Here is a 16,498-nt window from a genome sequence, read left to right as displayed (position 1 = left end):
AATAAAGACATTTCAGTGAAACACATTCTCATTTATTTTGTAAAAATAACCCTAGTGAAATATTGAGAGCATATCAACAGTTTGGTTTATTATAAAGTTACAATAAAAATATTAAACAGTTTTAGCAAATAAAAAACACATTTGATGCTGAAGTCCTCATCTTCTGGACTGAGAGTGGGGCCGTCTGACTTCTGTAATGAACACAACAAATAATACGTCAAACATACAAGCATACTCACACTTTATTACTGTATTCATTCATCTAAACTAAAGCAATCCTAATTTACTGTGTGGTTTAAAAAAAACACAAAACAAAAAACAGACAACACAAAGGGCAACATATTTGTAATGGTCGTGTGTAGTCTTTTTTCATGAATACATCTTATAGAAACAAGTCAAGCATTCGGTCATTATATTGTACCACAGAATTCCAAATATTTTTCTTGAAAAGCAATATATCCTGAGAATGGGTATGAAGGAGGCAGGTTTATTTAAGTACTGTACGTGGTAAAAAGCATGCATCTATATAATTATTTTAGGTCTAATTTACGTGCAAACATCTACAAGTGAACAATAAATACCAGGGATTTCATGCGGCCAGAAGTCATCACAAGCTGGACACCGCGGCTCTGCTCTTCCTTTGAAGTATCTGGCCACACATGGGTTGTGTATTTTTATGCCACAAGTAGGATTCTCACAAATTTGGCACTGAAAGGAAAAAAAAAAGTAGCAATCAGATCAGATTGATACTGTGAAAACCTCACTTAGAATAGATAAGGCCTGTGAACCAAATTAAAAATTATATTCACCGTTTACAAAAGTAACCAATGCAGTTCAAACAACTCAACACAACAGAGGAAGAAAAAACTTAATAGAACTGACAGAAAAAAATAAATCACCTTCAGCCTAATTTGCTGATATCCAGACGGCTTCAAATAGTACAACTAGTTTATTCAATTCATTTAATTAAAACCGTCACAACCAAATGTCATTGCCTTTCAATTACAAAATTGCTGGTACGGATACTTTTCTCAGTAACAATTATAAATGTAATAATGCAACTGCAGTAGCTTACCTTCAAAAAAAAAAAATAATTGTCCTCGCCAGTAAGGTACAGCATTTCAACTTAGTTCCAAGCAGGGAAAAAAACTTTCTCAAATTACAGCTCAACAGTACACTAAAATGTGTTTCTGAAAACGTCTGAACATGATTCATATTTAATCAGCACTGCCTAGTTTGGTAGTTTGATCTGAGTTTCGTGAGCTTGGTGCACTGCGCTAGACGGACCAGCAGAATAGACCAGTGATGCTCCTCTGTCAGTTATGGTATCAAACCCGTATTAGATAAACGGTTGTGATTAGCCCCAACGGATCCACTTTGGGTGGAAATCTGTCTGAATGGGAAGGGGACCAGACCTCACGCCATAGAAAATGAAACGTGACCTCTGCAGATTCATCTGGTTCCCAGGCTGTCACATGGGTGTAAGGGTGGCAAAGTTTATGCACAACAGCGAAACAGAGGAAACATTTACCTGGAAAGCGATGTTGTGACAGATGTGGCACACTTTGACCTGGTCCTGATACATTGTGCGGATGTATGGCTCCATCTCTATGATACATCTGGTTGACAAAGTGTATTCACCCCGTTTCTAAATCAATAAACAGAAATCACACAAAAAATTACACACAAAATAGAGCGACAAAGAAGGAGGAAGAAGTAGTTAGGTACAACAGCAAAGAGACCGGTCACATATCGTCTGGCTGGTAGACTTTGTAGTGAATGTGATTTAATCTGCTACATTACAAATGCAATATGATTATTAGTGTTAAACTGTTTTAACTATTACTTTTCTGTGATTTGATAATCGTCATCATCAGTGCTCAAGGAATAGTTGGACATTTTGGAAATTGCCTTTTTTTTGTTAATAATTATCTTGCTGAGTTAGATGACAACATTGACTCTTGTATCTGTACGTTAAAAATGAAGCTACAGTCAGCAGCTGATTAGCTTAGTGTAGCGAAAATAACCTGATTAATTTGAACTTGCTTCATGAAAGTGCTTCAGTCGCTCTCAAAAGTGTACCTTTCTGCCAACCCAAAAAGCTCTTGCAGCTTAGGAAAAAAAATCGAGCCAAGTGAAAGTTGACTTTGAGATTTTGATTGAGATACTGTGTTTTACCTCATTCAGCCACTTGTCATGCACGAGTCTGTTCAGGAGGTGTTCTGTCTCGCTCTTCTTCAGCTTTTTAGTGGTCAGGGTGTCGGCGCTGTTCAGGATGTCAGTAGAGGATGCCTTGCCATTCTCAGAGCCCACAATCAGGTCCATCTGAATCAGAACAGCTTGAGTTAGTTGACACACTTTCTAGTGGGGAAAAACAGGCGAGAGGCTCAACACTGATTGTTGCTGACACGTGTCTCATTGCCATAAATATGGGTTTTTAGAACTAAAATAAAATAATAGAAAATAGTTTAAGTTCTACTCTCCCCGGTGCTTTGACCAAAGATTTTCCTAGCACCTGCTGCCACTCAGCCCTGTCTGCACACTACTTTTACTTATTGCATTACAATTTACAGGGGTTTCTATGTTTCCGCTCACTTAGTGTAAACAGCAGTACTACTACTGGGCAAGACCGGAGTCAGCAGATTTCTGTTATTGCCTCACCTAAAAAAAAGAAGAACGAATTGACAGCTGTTGTTTAAAAGGCACTGAATGAAAAGTCTCTACAAAATGATGCTTCCTTCTGTGAAATAAACTCACTGTTTTCCCAAACAGCTCCAGCTCATTGTCAGCGTAATCTGAAGACATCCTGGTGACGTCTGTCTCGGCCATGTTTACCTGGACAGGATTAAAGTGAAACTGTGGTTAACAGTGTCTCCTGGTGGCTCAACACACTTTTAATGCAGACAACTATCTTCTGACATTATAGGTTTATAAATTGGTTAATCAATTTGCAACTATTAAACTAATCAAACTGATACATATAAATTTGTTTTCTTGTCATTTGATTCAGTGGCCTCGATTAAGTGAACTACCGTTAACAATATCTGATCATAACATCACGTGATTCCCAAACAGGTCTCGCAGCCAAATACAGCGGCTGCTTGTACATAAATAATCATCTTATAACAACAGATATTCATTGTTACTTTAGGGTAAATTAAAGGTTCAGTGTGCACGTTTTAGTGGCATCTAGTGGTGAGGGTTGCAAATTGCAATCAGCAGTTCACAGTGCATTCATGTGTTGCCCAGATGGTCCCATTTCCCGAGTTGTGAAGTTGTTCTTCTGACTATGTTCATGTGATCTTAACTCGAAATGTGGAATCAACATGGACACTACTACACATATGTGTTGGATTATCAGAGCATACGCAGACGTCTAGTTCACCCAACATGGACAGCATACGTTATAATCATATTACAGATTACATGTTAGCAAAATATGTATATGCAATATGTGATTTTGCACAAATCAAAGTTCTGTTTACTTCTTTATGTCCCATGTACACGTTATTTCTCTTTTTGCACTAAAAATGTAAAAAAAGATTCTGATTATTCTGACACCACATGAATCACACCAGTGACCGTTCACCCCTCCAGATCCACGCACACAGGAGAAGCTACTCTGCAGGAACTTGCAGGCAAAAGGAAACTAGATGTGTTTCATACCCAGAGATCTGTGTATAGTCACCACACAGGTTTTTGTCCTGTGGCACTCACTACCTTGACTCAATCAAACTTCTTTAAAAAGCCACTAGTTAGGAAAGTAAAGGACTTATACCCACTAACCAAGGCATAGTACTGCTGACCATTGTCTTCAGACATCCCTTTTCTAATCTGCATGAACATGGGCTGTAGCTTTGAGTTGATGGTTTCAATGAAATCATCCAGTTTGTCAGGGGCGTGCTGTGCTGCAAAAAAAACAGAAAAAAAACAAAAAAAAAAGGCAAAGGAAGGAAGGCAGTTTGTTAGGACTTGTGTGTGAATATTTGCACTTCTGCCTCCTAAAATAAGGTGGTGACAGTTATATTGGAAGGACTTTCAAAGCATACCTGTCCCAATAAAGACCAGTAAACCCAACAACCTGGCAACTTTGGTTCAAGGTGTAAATAAAGTTATTTTGGTAGAGAGGTTATTTCTCTTATAGGAAAATAAAATATATGTCTTTTTCATTTCATTGGGTTAAATGACACAGGAAGTATGGGCAGTAAGATTGTAAGTAAAGAAGAAATTGTCTAAATCTCCTGCATGCTATTTGTTTTATTGTGCGCTCCAACTCAGCATTTAAAGATCTTTATTATGGAGGTTTCAATTTCTGCTTTCATTTAACATTTTCAGGAATAATTGAAGGACAAATTATTATCCCTAAAGTGTACATATCACCAGCATTAAAGCTCTTCTTGTCAATGAAGAATTTGCACAAGGCCTTGACCTGCTATGAATCCTGTCTCCTGACACTGAGATAAACTCTTGACTTACTCTGGATTAACAACTTCACTGACTGACTGCATGTATATAAATGACTCACTGTTGTAAGTTTCACAACAATACTGATAGTGTGTCTTGGCCCCTTGCTCATCAACGATGCCATTGGCCATCATGGTCTGCAGGAACCTCCTGTGGCTGTCCCCCATCTGTCGTGTCATGTCTCTGGAGTCTGGACTGACCTGGACACGCAGAACACAGACGCTTATTCAGTCTTCTTACTTATACTTATGCAGTCTTCTTATTGCTTACAACAAACTCCTACAGAAGGAGAAGTGACCCCATCAAGTGAGCGTTAATGTAACAAACAGTTTTTCCATGTCCATGATATTATGAAGATGGACCAATACATTAGTGGCTAACTGATGTGTTAACGGTGTTGAAGGTGCAAATCAGCGATGGACTGTAACTTCGTATCGACTTAATCAATCTACTTAATCAATTAACGTTACAGCGATAATTGTCTTTTTTTACCTTTTAGTTAACGTTGTGTTGGAAACCTAACTTACTTTAAAATTAACGTTTGAACGACCCCAACGTCAGCTAACCGCTAACTGTTTGCTAACCTGCTGCAACGGGTAACGTTAGACTCTGTCGGTGACCGGTTGATCTCGGTTGTCTGAAGACTTAGTAAAGACGAGCTTCTTTGATAAATATTAGAACAGGTTCACCAGATCCTCTCCGGCAATGCGCGCCTCCTGTGGTTGTTTCACCTCCTCCTCCTCCTCCTCCTCAGTTTGCGGCACATTTCCGGTAACTGGCATGTTTGGTGAATTACTGCCACCTGCTGCTCCGGAGGAACGATCGTGGGCACCATGTCACATAACACGAACCATGAGCTGCCAAGACTGAGCAACATTCATAAACCTTCCTTTGCCATTTTTATAAACGAAGTCAAACAGCACATTACTCTATCAAGACCCTGCATCTGTTTAGCATTTTTCAGTGCTAATTTGTGATCCTTTTTTCTCTGTCAGCAGGGTGCAAAGGTTACTTTTTTTGTCCACCAGCCAAATAGCTGGTGATTGCTCAAAGTGTACCAGCCACTCAATAGATTATCATTGTGTTTTTTTTGGCTGGTGAGAGAAGTAAATCTACCACCCATTTGCATATGTAAACTCAAATGGAAAATTTAAAAAAGACATTAGAATAACTTTACTTTTACACCAGGAGAACAGAGAAACACTTGAAAAAAACAAAGACTGCTGCTCAAATGCAAAATGAATTTCAAATTCTTTTTCAGCCTATCAAAACATTATGCAAGCCTTCAAAACTGGCTTTCAATCTTAAAAAATCTTATTTATTTGACTTCAAACTTTCAACAATAAAATTAAACTTTTGAAGCTTCCAGTTTCGAAATATTACATCATAATTAACCCATTTTTTTATCCCATCATTTTGTAAGACGCTGTTTTTCTATTTGCACCAAAAAAATGGAGGGATGAAATGAGGAATCATGTTGTGAATGGTGGGGCTCTTGATAAAGAATTACCCCAAAACATATATTAACGGCAACTTTGACCAGTAACATCTTTGTAATCCGTAATCATGTTTTACTCAGTGGCTTGCAGAAATGCTGTGACTTTTGTTGCTGAGTATAGGCTTAGTGGCTTCTTTTGTGTTTGCTTAATTTTCCATACAACAATAAAACCTGCTGAGTATGATTATTTTCCTATCAGCCCTGTGTGCATGTGTGCTTCAGCAAATCGTCTGTGTTCAGCCTTATACAGAGGTGTGTGTTGAGCAGATTTATTGGAGCAGAGACAGTAGTTGTGGTGGTTTATTTAATCTGTTTATACTGTATGTTCAGCCTTTTAACCAGACTTAAGTTGGCAGAGAAACTGAGAATATTATTAAATTTATTTATTTATTTATAGCTTTAGCAATATTGTTGTTATACATTAATGCCAATAAAGCGGATTTGAATTTAATTACAGGCCACAGTATGTCCATAGACTGTATAAAAGAGTATTTGTCTTTTAAAGAAAATGTCATGGATTAAGGACAACGTCAGGGGCTGCTCTTTGTCATTAAAATATGAATCCAACTTCATTCTGTCAATTATTACTAATTGGTTTCCTCTTATTGCATTTGTGCCAGTGTTACACTTTCGAACAAGTTGTAACAATGGTACATTAACGCTGTAAAACCTTCTTGTCTGTTTTAAAAACTGTTACATTTTCAGTTCAGTGAATACAGTTTATGTACGTTCATGTTTTTTTCTCAGCTCTATCCTCAGCAGTAGATATGCTTTACATGTTAAGGGAATATGATGACATTGTGTGTTCAAGCTGGACAATGTCTGTTAACACCATTAACTGGAATGCACCTGTGCTTTGACTTCTAAAGGTGTGTGAACATGTCCCTTTGGTAGAGGGACACACAAGACAGCAACTGCTTTTCCATATTAAAACAATTACATCCTCTAAGGTAGTGATTACTTTTTTGATATCACCGTTCATCTTTGTTAAATTACAGCTAAATGTCACCATAAGACACATTGCAGATATTTTTCAGCAGGGGTATATTGTGGGATACAATGAGAAACTTAAGTGTGAAGGTTGAAGCTGATGTGCAATAGTGTGAAAATCAAATCAAACTTTATTTATATTGCACCGTTTGTGCAAAATTGCAATACAAGTTGCACAACACAATAAGACAGAGACAATAAATGGTAAAATGATAATGTAGTAAACAATAAACATGGTAGAACAGAGAGGCCAGTGTAGCACAGTGGATGAGGGTAGATTAAAATATCATGGATTAAGGGCTAAAGGCTAAATCTTTAAATTTATTTTGAGGGTGTTAACAGATTGTGATGCACTCAGCTCCTGTGGCAGGCTGTTCCACAGGTGAGGACCTAGTATAAAAGTGTTCATGGTATTTGGCTTGTAAAGACATTATCAGTATTTATACTGAACTTAATGAATTATAGTTATAATCAAGCATCCAGTGTTACAGTCTCTGTGCTATAATATTAAATGGTCAGAATGGTGATTGTCAAACATCAAGAACAGCAAACGAGATTCATTCTAAATGCTTTATTACTCTAACAAATTAAATAAGAACATATAATACAAGGTGTCTTGAGCCTTTGATTACAATATAGCCTATTAACATTAAATACAGTATCCAATGTCAGAGTTTTACTGCAGCATTTAACCTAATGTTCCTCAACATTATCCCAAATCTTCTGAGGCTTTTCATATCAAACATATAAAGTTCAAATGGGGTCAGAAAATAGCTGGGTTATCATAACGGTCCTCATCAGCATGTTTACATGTACACAAATAACTCAATTAATAATAAAAGCATAGAATTGTGGTAATATTGTGATTAAACCGTTTATGTGGTTTACGGTGCTCTGTTTCCCCGATAACCTCAGCTTACATAACTTGTTTGTTAAAGTCAAATAGATTGTGGTAGCGCCCCCCCCCCCCCCCCAAACCTAATACAACCTAATACAGCAATGAAAAAAATAAAATGAGAGCAGAAACCAGGTTTATTATTTGGATGTTGACTCTGACTTTGACATACAGCTGATAACTGTGTTATGGTGTATCCAACAATACGAGAGCCAGAGTATTACCATGGCAAGTTTAATCGAATTAATGTTTGTGCAAACACACTGATATTGACGCTGCGTTCAAGACCCACCAACTTAATGAAAGAAAAAATACTGACAACTGTGAGTTTAAATTTGAACAGCCCAAGCTAAATCTCACCTGACAACACTGCCATGTTCTCGCTTCTTTTATGTTTGAGATTATCTTGTCTTGCTGAAGTGACACTGCCAGTGCTGAGTTTCAAGTAAATGTCTAGATCAGTCTTTCCAATGTAAACAGGAGATTTGCAGTGCAAATGTTATTCCTCTGTCTGTCCAGTAAAATTGGGACCTTTCTGGGATTACAAAGTAAAGACTTGACAACAATCTGAAAGCACAGACACCAACGTTAGCATTTTAACTACTATTTCATAGTGACATTTACTTGCTCACTGTGTGGGGAAAGTGTAAGATTGGGCAAACTGTCCTAAACATTTTGTACTTTCTTCCAAATATGTTCACATCACCAACCACTCTGATCAGGTGCAGGTGTTGTGAAATAAATTCTGGAAAGAAATGTCGTTACTGCCAAGTCAAAACTGAATAAACAGCATGTGCAATAGAAAATATCCACAATATGATCAATCCTTAGTAAAGTGGTTGGAAAAGTTAGACATGTGTCACTCATTCTTCTAGTTGTGGCCTCTTGTGGCGACTCAATAGCTTCTCCGTCTTCCTCTCCCACAATCCAACTTCAACAGCTGTTTTTTCTAGCCCAGATATAGGCACAGTGGGATTCTTTTTTTTAGCCCATCACTGAAATCACTGTCTTCCTATTTCTCCAAAGTGCCCATTGTTGACTCAGTGTGCTTTCATCGCCTTAAATGTCTTTATCCTTTTAGTTGGCAGCAGTTGGCTGAGAAAACACCAAACCTGCGAACCAAATGTAAGATAAGAGGTAAGAAGCAGAATGAACAGACGATTATATGAATTTTTTTCCCTGATAAAAATGGAGGGAGGTTTAGCTGTAAACAAAAAAAAAACACGAGGACAGCCTGTTATAAAGCTGTCAGCTGAGAACCACCAGCTTCCCTCCATAAAAGCCGCGTTTCGACCAAAGGAACTATACCCCAGAACTAGGCACCTTACATTTCCACCGGAGGGTCTAAATTTAGTTCTAGGGTCTTTATTTTACCCCTCAAATAGTCCCTGCTTGGGAGGTAGTACTTTCAGAATGTATCGTTACTTTGGGGGGTTGCCTTGCAGTGAATTTCTGAATGGGCGAGTAGAGGCTACTGGATTTAAATCGAGCATGTCAGCTGTTTTTCAGTCACAAGGTTTCTACACGGAGCCAAAATCGGTCTCCTCTTCTCCAAAACAAACAGAACAGCTGATTACAGGAGGTAATAAAGCTCGGCGGACACAGACTGTCAGCTGCCAGCTGACCTGCAGCTCTTGTCGGCTGGAAATATTTTAATAACCTTCCAAACTGCTTGCGTTTCTTTCTCTGCGCTGAGTTATTTTAAGAACTTGATGGCTTTAACCAGTTTGTAACAATCTTTATTGTGTGTCTCTCCCTTATACTCCCACACAAGAAAAGCTGTTTTTAATGGTCAAGCAAAGCCTATAGTTTTTCATAATACTCCAATCAAATCTGATGTTCACTTATATTTTGCTCATGGATAGTGGTTACTAAATTATGATGCCAGTCCATCGCTTTGTACAGCGTATATGTCAGCTGGTTAATTTGCCTAATCTTCACAGGTCTTTAAAGCATGTTGGAAACGCACACAACAATGGGCTGAAGGAACCTTTTAGTTCCTTGAAAAGAGATCTGGGGACTAAAAGGTCCCGGGTACTATTGGTAAAAATGTGGCTATAGACACAAAGAATTGTCCGAGTGTTACAGTCTTGTGTATTTACACTTGTCATCTGTTTATGTGTCTTGTACCTTGTGTTCTAGTGGCTGGTAGGATACAGTCCATGTGTGTTGATGGACTGGAGCTTTTCCTCTTTGGCCCTTCGGCTGTGGCAAAGCTGTGGAACACCACAAAACCAGTCAATGCACCTTTCATCTTAAGATGTTATATAGTGCACATCCAGCCAAGACAGTATATCACAGTCTTTATACAAATACTGCACTTCTGGCTTTCTCACAGTTCTCTTCTCCATGAAGCTGGTCAGGAATTCGTCAATGTCTGTGCGTCCCTCCAGGAAGTTTTCGGCTATCTCCTCCGACTCCTCTTCAGCCTGGTGGGCTGCAACTTTTAACCGAGCCTGTAGAGTACTAAGACTACAACTCTAGAGGGGGGATAAGAGACAAAAGTAAGAAACAGAGAAACATTTTCAGTGGAGGGGAGCATAATCACATCTCACAAGAGAAAAGGATCCTCAAAACACAGCTAGATTTGTTTGGGCTCCTACAATTCAAGGAACAACCCAAAATGTTCAGTTTCGAGTCATCAAAATGGTAAAACTGTTCTAAAAACCAGGACTAAAAACAGTCTATCAGCAGCTTTAATCCAAAAAAGTACATCAGCACTTAAAACCTATTATCAAAGTGTGATGAGTGTAGCCTCCTACCTCACTGAGTTCATGCTGTCTCTGCATCCTTGTCTCAAAGGCCAACTTCATCTGAGTCAGCTGTTCATACTGTCAACAGACAAAAACACACATCAAAAGCTGCTAGACAATAGCATGAATGTGCTTGTTGTGTGTGTCTGTTTGAGTGAGTGAGTGAGTGAGTGAGTGAGTGAGTGAGAGAGAGAGAGAACAATACATGGGATGTAACATCTAACCTTGTGGAGCATTTCTTGTCTTTTGTCTTCCAGCTGTGGCTCCATCTGAAGGTTTTTCTCTGTAAATGACAAACATATAAACTTATAAAGCTCAACTAAATTTAAACTTCTCTTTCATGAGTGACCATCATGACTTTTGGTTCAGAGGAACTTACTAGCAATGTCCACTATATTGGTGACCAGCTCTTCTTTATCACTGGTGACCTGTTTGAGTTGAGGCAAACTCACAAAGAACTCCAGTAGCACATCCTCGTTTTCAGACATGTTTGACAACTGGGTCAGACTAGGATGGGGTAGAGCAGAAGGTGATCAGAGAGCAGGAGAACAAAGAATGTTTGACCCAAAAACACATTATGAGATTTTAGGTCGACAACATTTTGGAATACTTTACTTCATGTCACAGAGTTCAGGAAAAGACTCAGGAATCTCAGGCATCCTGTACATGTGACCGTTCAGTCCAGCCTGAAACAGACAGCGTTAATATACGTGAGTCACAGTCTTCAATGAATGTATCTCTATGTCAAAACTACATTTGTCTAAACCTGGCCAATCAGCTGCAGGGAAAGATATTTTAAAGCAGGGCTCCACAACAACGATGGTCCAATGGCCCGGGGCCAGAAAAAAGTAACATTGGGACTGTTGAACTAGCAACTCACCAAAAACATTAGTGTTAAAAAACAAAAACAAAAAAATTGCATTAGAAACTCACCATCCTGCAGTTGTTTTGCAGCTCATGGCACCACCGTTGGCCAATCAAGAGTTTTAGTGACGTGACGAGTGGTTGTCAAATGTTATTTATCTAATCAAGCGGCAAACTCTGGGTCTGAAAAGTGAAATGGAACTCAAACCTGCATTCTCTCTAATGGCCAGCAGGGGGCGAGTCCGCTGGTTGCAAAAAAAGAGTCTGGTTCCATTTGAAATAATGGTAAAATTACCCTACTTCTCAGCTGATTTATTACCTCAGTAAACACTTTCCTAACGAGATTATGTTCTAAGTTGCTAGTTTCAAGTCGTCTTCAACACAACATGATGTTCATTTAGTAAATTATGGTCCTGTTTAGGGGGAAAATAGACCAGATAGCAGCGTATGCTTTTGGGCGGGACTACCTTGTGACTCACATGTCGCTACCATGGCAACCTGTCAATCAGGGTAGAGGCGACTTGTATCCGCTGTGCTGCATAAAGTTTTTTATTAAATGGCTGTAAGCAGGTGAGACAGCACGTCATGTTTGAGTCTGTTAGTGTGTTTTGTTTTAAAAGTAAATTGTTTTGTTAACCTTTTTAATTTTTTATAATTTTAACTGTGATAACATTTTAGTTAATTTTTTTAAAATTCAGGATGTATTTAATAACCGATTAAACATGTTAACAGTTTTTATAAGTCTTTGGTTTTGTTGTGAAACTGATAAATAACTTTTGGAAGGAGGGACAGTAAAAATTTGCCTTCAGGCCAGTAGGTTTCAAACCCACTGGCCCAGTGGGGCCAGTTGCAAAAAGGTTTAACCTTGAGCCCTGTTAGAGTAAAAGCTAGTCTCATGAAAAGCATTTACAGGGTAACACTTCATATTTATTTCACTTCTTAAAAACAAAAACAGCTCATATCAAGGTCCTCTGTGTGTTATAATCATTTTCTGTGTACCTGTGAGTCTCCAGTAGGAACAGGCAGCGGTAGGTCAGAAATCAGTCCATATGGGGCTGGAGCTCGGGGGGGCCCATGGGCACTATCGACCCCTGGGCCTGGACCAGCAGGCGCTGTGTGACTGGAGCCCACATGGCGAGGACCATAGTGGAAAGCCTGAGTGGGGTAAGGAGCGATGCCTGATGGCTTGTACATACTGCTGTTAAACACACAAGATTATTTCATTAAATTAGATGCAGGTTGTAGAACACCTTCATTTTCTGTTGTAATGACAAAGTACTGCAAGACTAGTGTCCATGAAAGTAAGAGGACACTCACTATGGAAATCCAGTAGTGCCAGCTGACATCAAGGCAGGAGGACTCTTCCAGAACTCATCTAGCAGACTCTGAATTACCTTCCCCAGATCTGAGTGCATCCCAAACTACAACATACACAACAAGACAAATACTTAAAGGAAAGAGAGAATAATTTGACTTATAGAATTAAGCATCAGATAACAAAAGTTTAATTAAATAAGTGAATTTTAATCTTAATGGAGAAGAAAGGGGCATGGAAAGAAAAAAGAAAACGATACTGACAAGTGGGTGTTAATACAGCTGAGCAACACTATATTTGCATGCACACAAGAAACCAGGCTTTTGGGAAAAATCAGGAGAAGGCATTTGTTTGATTACTGTGAAACCCCCCCCACATATGTTTTGAACTAAGGCTGGCATATTTTATGAATATGTTTCCATGCACACTAGTATCTCTGTTACGATCAAGTTTTTTTGAGTATACTGTCTACAGTACTGTACAAAAGTATTAGTCAGGTGCGGGGAAATTAGACAGACCTAAAAAAGACCTACTTTTGTCTGGTGAAACCACCTTACTCTGACTTTCAGTTTCCATTTGAGTCAGATGTGAGATTTAATCATTTTGGATCCAGCTTTGAGTAATGGTCTTTCCTTTCAGCCTGTCCTACAGCTTCCACAGTGCTACTGTCCCTGTGCTGTGTTTTATCTACTGGGTTTCTATCAACAAGTAAGGACACCAGGAAATAAGGTTATTGTTAACGATGCGGTAAACTCACAACAAGACAGATCATGTCACTGTCAGCAGTACTATTGACAATTTCTCAACATGACAAAAGAAACAGACATCAGTTTTAGTGTGCACATTAGCATGCAACACAGCCATCTACCCGGCTAGCCAACTGGCAGATGGTTGCTTTTATTGAATGTTCACAGATCATGGGAAAACACCCCTTGATTTCCTTGAACCCCTTCAAGGAACCAAATTGGTAACCCCCTAGCTTACATCAACCAAAATCAAAAGACTTGGACAACTACTTACATTAGTGATGAGGGGGCTAGTGATCATGGTACCATTATTGCCATCGACTAAATGATGACCAACAGGGGGGTAGACACTAACCACCGGGTTCTCCTGGGGGAACTGAGGAGGCAGCAGACTAGAGGAAAGAGAAGAAAAAGTACATTCAGCTTTCAGGAATCCCAGGAACAGGATATATAACATAATCTGACATATTGCAATTTACATGAATAATGTAATTGTGGTATTGCAAGATTTATTTGTTTGTCCCTAAATAACCCAGAGCCCTATTTTCTCTGAGGCTTCACAAGTGTTACAATTGGAGGCCGTAACACCATTGGAGGGAATATGGTAAAGGTGTTCACTAACACCTCTTGTGAGCAAATACATTTCACCAGTTTATGCTGTGGGGACTAAAGAATAAGTTGTTTTAGTTGCCAAGTGCCTTCTCTTGCATTTGTTACTGCCTTTCTCTGGTTTCTTGTGTAATGCTAGTATTTCTTTAGGTTTAGTTTCATCAGTGGAGTGCCACGGTCGCCTCCTCTTTTAACATTCTGCGCTGCCATTGTGATTTGTGAGTAGTTAGCACAACACTTTCAAATCCTTATGCTCTTTTGCGCATTAGATGTGATTATTGCATGTCTATATATTTGTTAAAAATAAATAAAAATGAGTAAAACAATAGTAGTTCAACCTCGTGAATTTACCATTCCATGTTTTTGTAATTTCAACTACATGTATGATTATGTAAGCTATAAAAAAAGAACAAATTCACTGACAAGCGTGTCATGTGGTTAATTAGTTTTCCAACCACGTAAGTGGCTGAGGTAACAGAGTGACAATGAAGCCAGCCCACTGCCTGCTTTTGATACTCTGCTACTGTGACTGTATGTACAAAGATGTACTCACATGTTAACATTAATGGTGGAGTTGTTGACTGTGAATGGTATTCTGTATTCCACATCCTTCTGGATCTCTGCGAGGCTGTTGGAAAACAGTAGCACAGGATTGTCATGATCTGAAATCTTGCATACGTAGTATAGCCAGCACATTTAGAAAACATATTATATGTCATCTATCAATGTTTATGAAAATTCAGCTAGTTTGAAAAAAGAGAGAAAATTGATAAAGAGAGGACTTTAATGCATATTTTCACCAAAAAACTTAACTTCAAACAACATAAAGAGGAACAGCAAATGAACTGTCCCTTTTTGTGGGTTAGTGATTAAACATGCTGTATAGTGTTATGAAACAGAACAGATTTCTAGGCAGTTGATAGCTGAACAACAGGTTCATCGATTCCAGTATATATATAGGTAATGTATATGTTGAATGTTACATATACTACATAATGATATATATGTAATGTATTCCGCTACTATTACTGTATACAATAACTGTACTGCTATACTGTTTACTGCAGTCATCACTTCAAAGAGTTTGTTTCAATTGCAAAGAAAATCAATTGCTAGCAATGTTGACACTGGTCCCAAAATGAACATCAGGTATTGAAACAATCTGTACCTTGCACAACAGGCCTTACAATAAATCATGCTGGATGTCAAGAAGCCCATGCCTCACATCCACTCCTTTACACAATCTTCAAAAAGTATGAATTTTCTTTTCCCATCCACTTACTCCTTAACATCACTGCCATGCCATGAAAAGTGTTCACCACAGCACATTAGACACTGGGCCTCTGCAATTCCAATAAAGTAAAGTACTTTAATACTACGCTAATACTTTAATCTCCATATCTAATTAGCTAGCTCCTCCTCCTAAAACGACGTGCGTGACAAGTTGGCGTGGCAAACACTGGAATGATCACAGGACCTGGGAGGCCAGCTACAACTTGTGTCATCGTCCCTAAAAATAGACACTGGCTGACTTGATTAGCTAGACAGCTAACACAGCGCCCTGGCAAATCACATCTAGCTAGTTGTGGATTCACATAAAATCGTGTGACTCGTGTGGCATTTCGACATACTTACAGAATCACGGGGATAAATATGTGCTAAAAAGCCTACAAGCTAGTTGTTAGCCTAACGTAACTTTACTTCTTTTGACTCAATTGTGAGTCAGGTGGCTAGCTATGCTAAGTAAACATGAGCAGTGTGTGCACTCAATCAACATGTTCAGTAAGGTTGCCAGGAAACATTATCCATACTCCGAGTTTGAAAACCCATTAATGTTAAAAAGATAATCTGCAGCACCAGGGTCTGGTTTACCGGTTGCCGTTCACGTTACCTGGGGTGAGCGGCTTTGAGTGACTCGATCTGCCGCTGTCTTTGTTGCTGTAGGCTGTTTAGCGGAGGGATCGGTCCAGAGCCTTTGGACAGGGGGAAGAGCCAGTTCATCCTCTCCTGGCGAGACCACGAACTGAACTTGGTGACAGAATCTAAAGGCCGACCACAGATGAAGACGAAATGGAAGAGAAAGTGAGACTGGACGTCACTCGGTGTGGAAATTTGTGGCGCTAACCTCTGTTAGCTGGCTAACTAACGCCTCGGTTTGTTATCCACACGAGGATTACTTTGTAGTTACGTTACAAAGTCAGATGTCATATCCTTGCGTGTCATATACACTGTCAATTCTGTTTTTTTTTTTATCTCCAAGACTTTGTATGTAGCGTGGTCAATAATATACTGAGGGAGCTAAATGATGACAAACAACCTTCCGACTAAGCAGCAGGAGCTTGATCAACTTATTTACGTACTGCG

The 16,498-nt window shown here is 39.0% G+C and overlaps 2 protein-coding genes across 5 annotated transcripts; both read right to left on the bottom strand.

Moving 5' to 3' along the window:
• Positions 1–10: 10 nt before the first annotated feature.
• On the bottom strand, positions 11–5,208 carry nsmce1 (NSE1 homolog, SMC5-SMC6 complex component). 3 transcript variants are annotated; one of them, XM_038713935.1, is made up of 8 exons: positions 5,049–5,208; positions 4,526–4,664; positions 3,787–3,908; positions 2,758–2,835; positions 2,179–2,325; positions 1,532–1,648; positions 582–708; positions 11–191 (listed from the first exon to the last, which is right to left on the bottom strand). In XM_038713935.1, the coding sequence occupies exons 2-8, from the start codon at positions 4,641–4,643 to the stop codon at positions 157–159; spliced, it is 744 nt and encodes a 247-aa protein (XP_038569863.1). In that variant the 5' UTR covers positions 4,644–4,664; positions 5,049–5,208; the 3' UTR covers positions 11–156. The 3 variants fall into 3 exon arrangements, with proteins under 3 accessions (XP_038569863.1, XP_038569864.1, XP_038569865.1); XM_038713936.1 differs by having other exon boundaries at positions 4,957–5,202; XM_038713937.1 differs by having other exon boundaries at positions 4,992–5,202.
• A 2,300-nt stretch (positions 5,209–7,508) lies between these two features.
• Positions 7,509–16,498, bottom strand: vps37a (VPS37A subunit of ESCRT-I). Of its 2 annotated transcripts, none has more exons than XM_038713934.1 (12): positions 16,026–16,498; positions 14,688–14,762; positions 13,800–13,917; positions 12,782–12,885; positions 12,464–12,659; positions 11,216–11,286; positions 10,980–11,107; positions 10,825–10,883; positions 10,610–10,678; positions 10,184–10,327; positions 9,978–10,063; positions 7,509–8,959 (listed from the first exon to the last, which is right to left on the bottom strand). In XM_038713934.1, exons 1-11 carry the CDS (start codon positions 16,133–16,135, stop codon positions 9,986–9,988), a joined length of 1,152 nt encoding a protein of 383 aa, XP_038569862.1. In that variant the 5' UTR covers positions 16,136–16,498; the 3' UTR covers positions 7,509–8,959; positions 9,978–9,985. The 2 variants fall into 2 exon arrangements, with proteins under 2 accessions (XP_038569862.1, XP_038569861.1); XM_038713933.1 differs by having other exon boundaries at positions 12,464–12,662; positions 16,026–16,496.

This window comes from Micropterus salmoides, unplaced genomic scaffold (assembly GCF_014851395.1).
Source record: "Micropterus salmoides isolate LMB-PRFRI ecotype aquatic unplaced genomic scaffold, ASM1485139v1 Ms_hic_scaffold_12, whole genome shotgun sequence".
NCBI lineage: Eukaryota > Metazoa > Chordata > Actinopteri > Centrarchiformes > Centrarchidae > Micropterus > Micropterus salmoides.
This window is presented reverse-complemented; position numbering and strand designations above follow the sequence as displayed.

Coding starts and splice junctions, on each gene's coding strand:
- vps37a (XM_038713933.1), bottom strand. CDS start 16,135: ATGAACTGGCTCTTCCCCCTGTCCAAAGGCTCTGGACCGATCCCTCCG. Junction 13,918..14,687: donor TCCACCATTAATGTTAACAT/GTGAGTACATCT, acceptor TCTTTCCTCTAG/TCTGCTGCCTCCTCAGTTCC. Junction 12,886..13,799: donor CTAGCCCCCTCATCACTAAT/GTAAGTAGTTGT, acceptor TGTATGTTGTAG/TTTGGGATGCACTCAGATCT.
- nsmce1 (XM_038713935.1), bottom strand. CDS start 4,643: ATGACACGACAGATGGGGGACAGCCACAGGAGGTTCCTGCAGACCATG. Junction 1,649..2,178: donor ATGACAAGTGGCTGAATGAG/GTAAAACACAGT, acceptor TTATTGATTTAG/AAACGGGGTGAATACACTTT. Junction 192..581: donor CTGGCCGCATGAAATCCCTG/GTATTTATTGTT, acceptor TGTTCATTACAG/AAGTCAGACGGCCCCACTCT.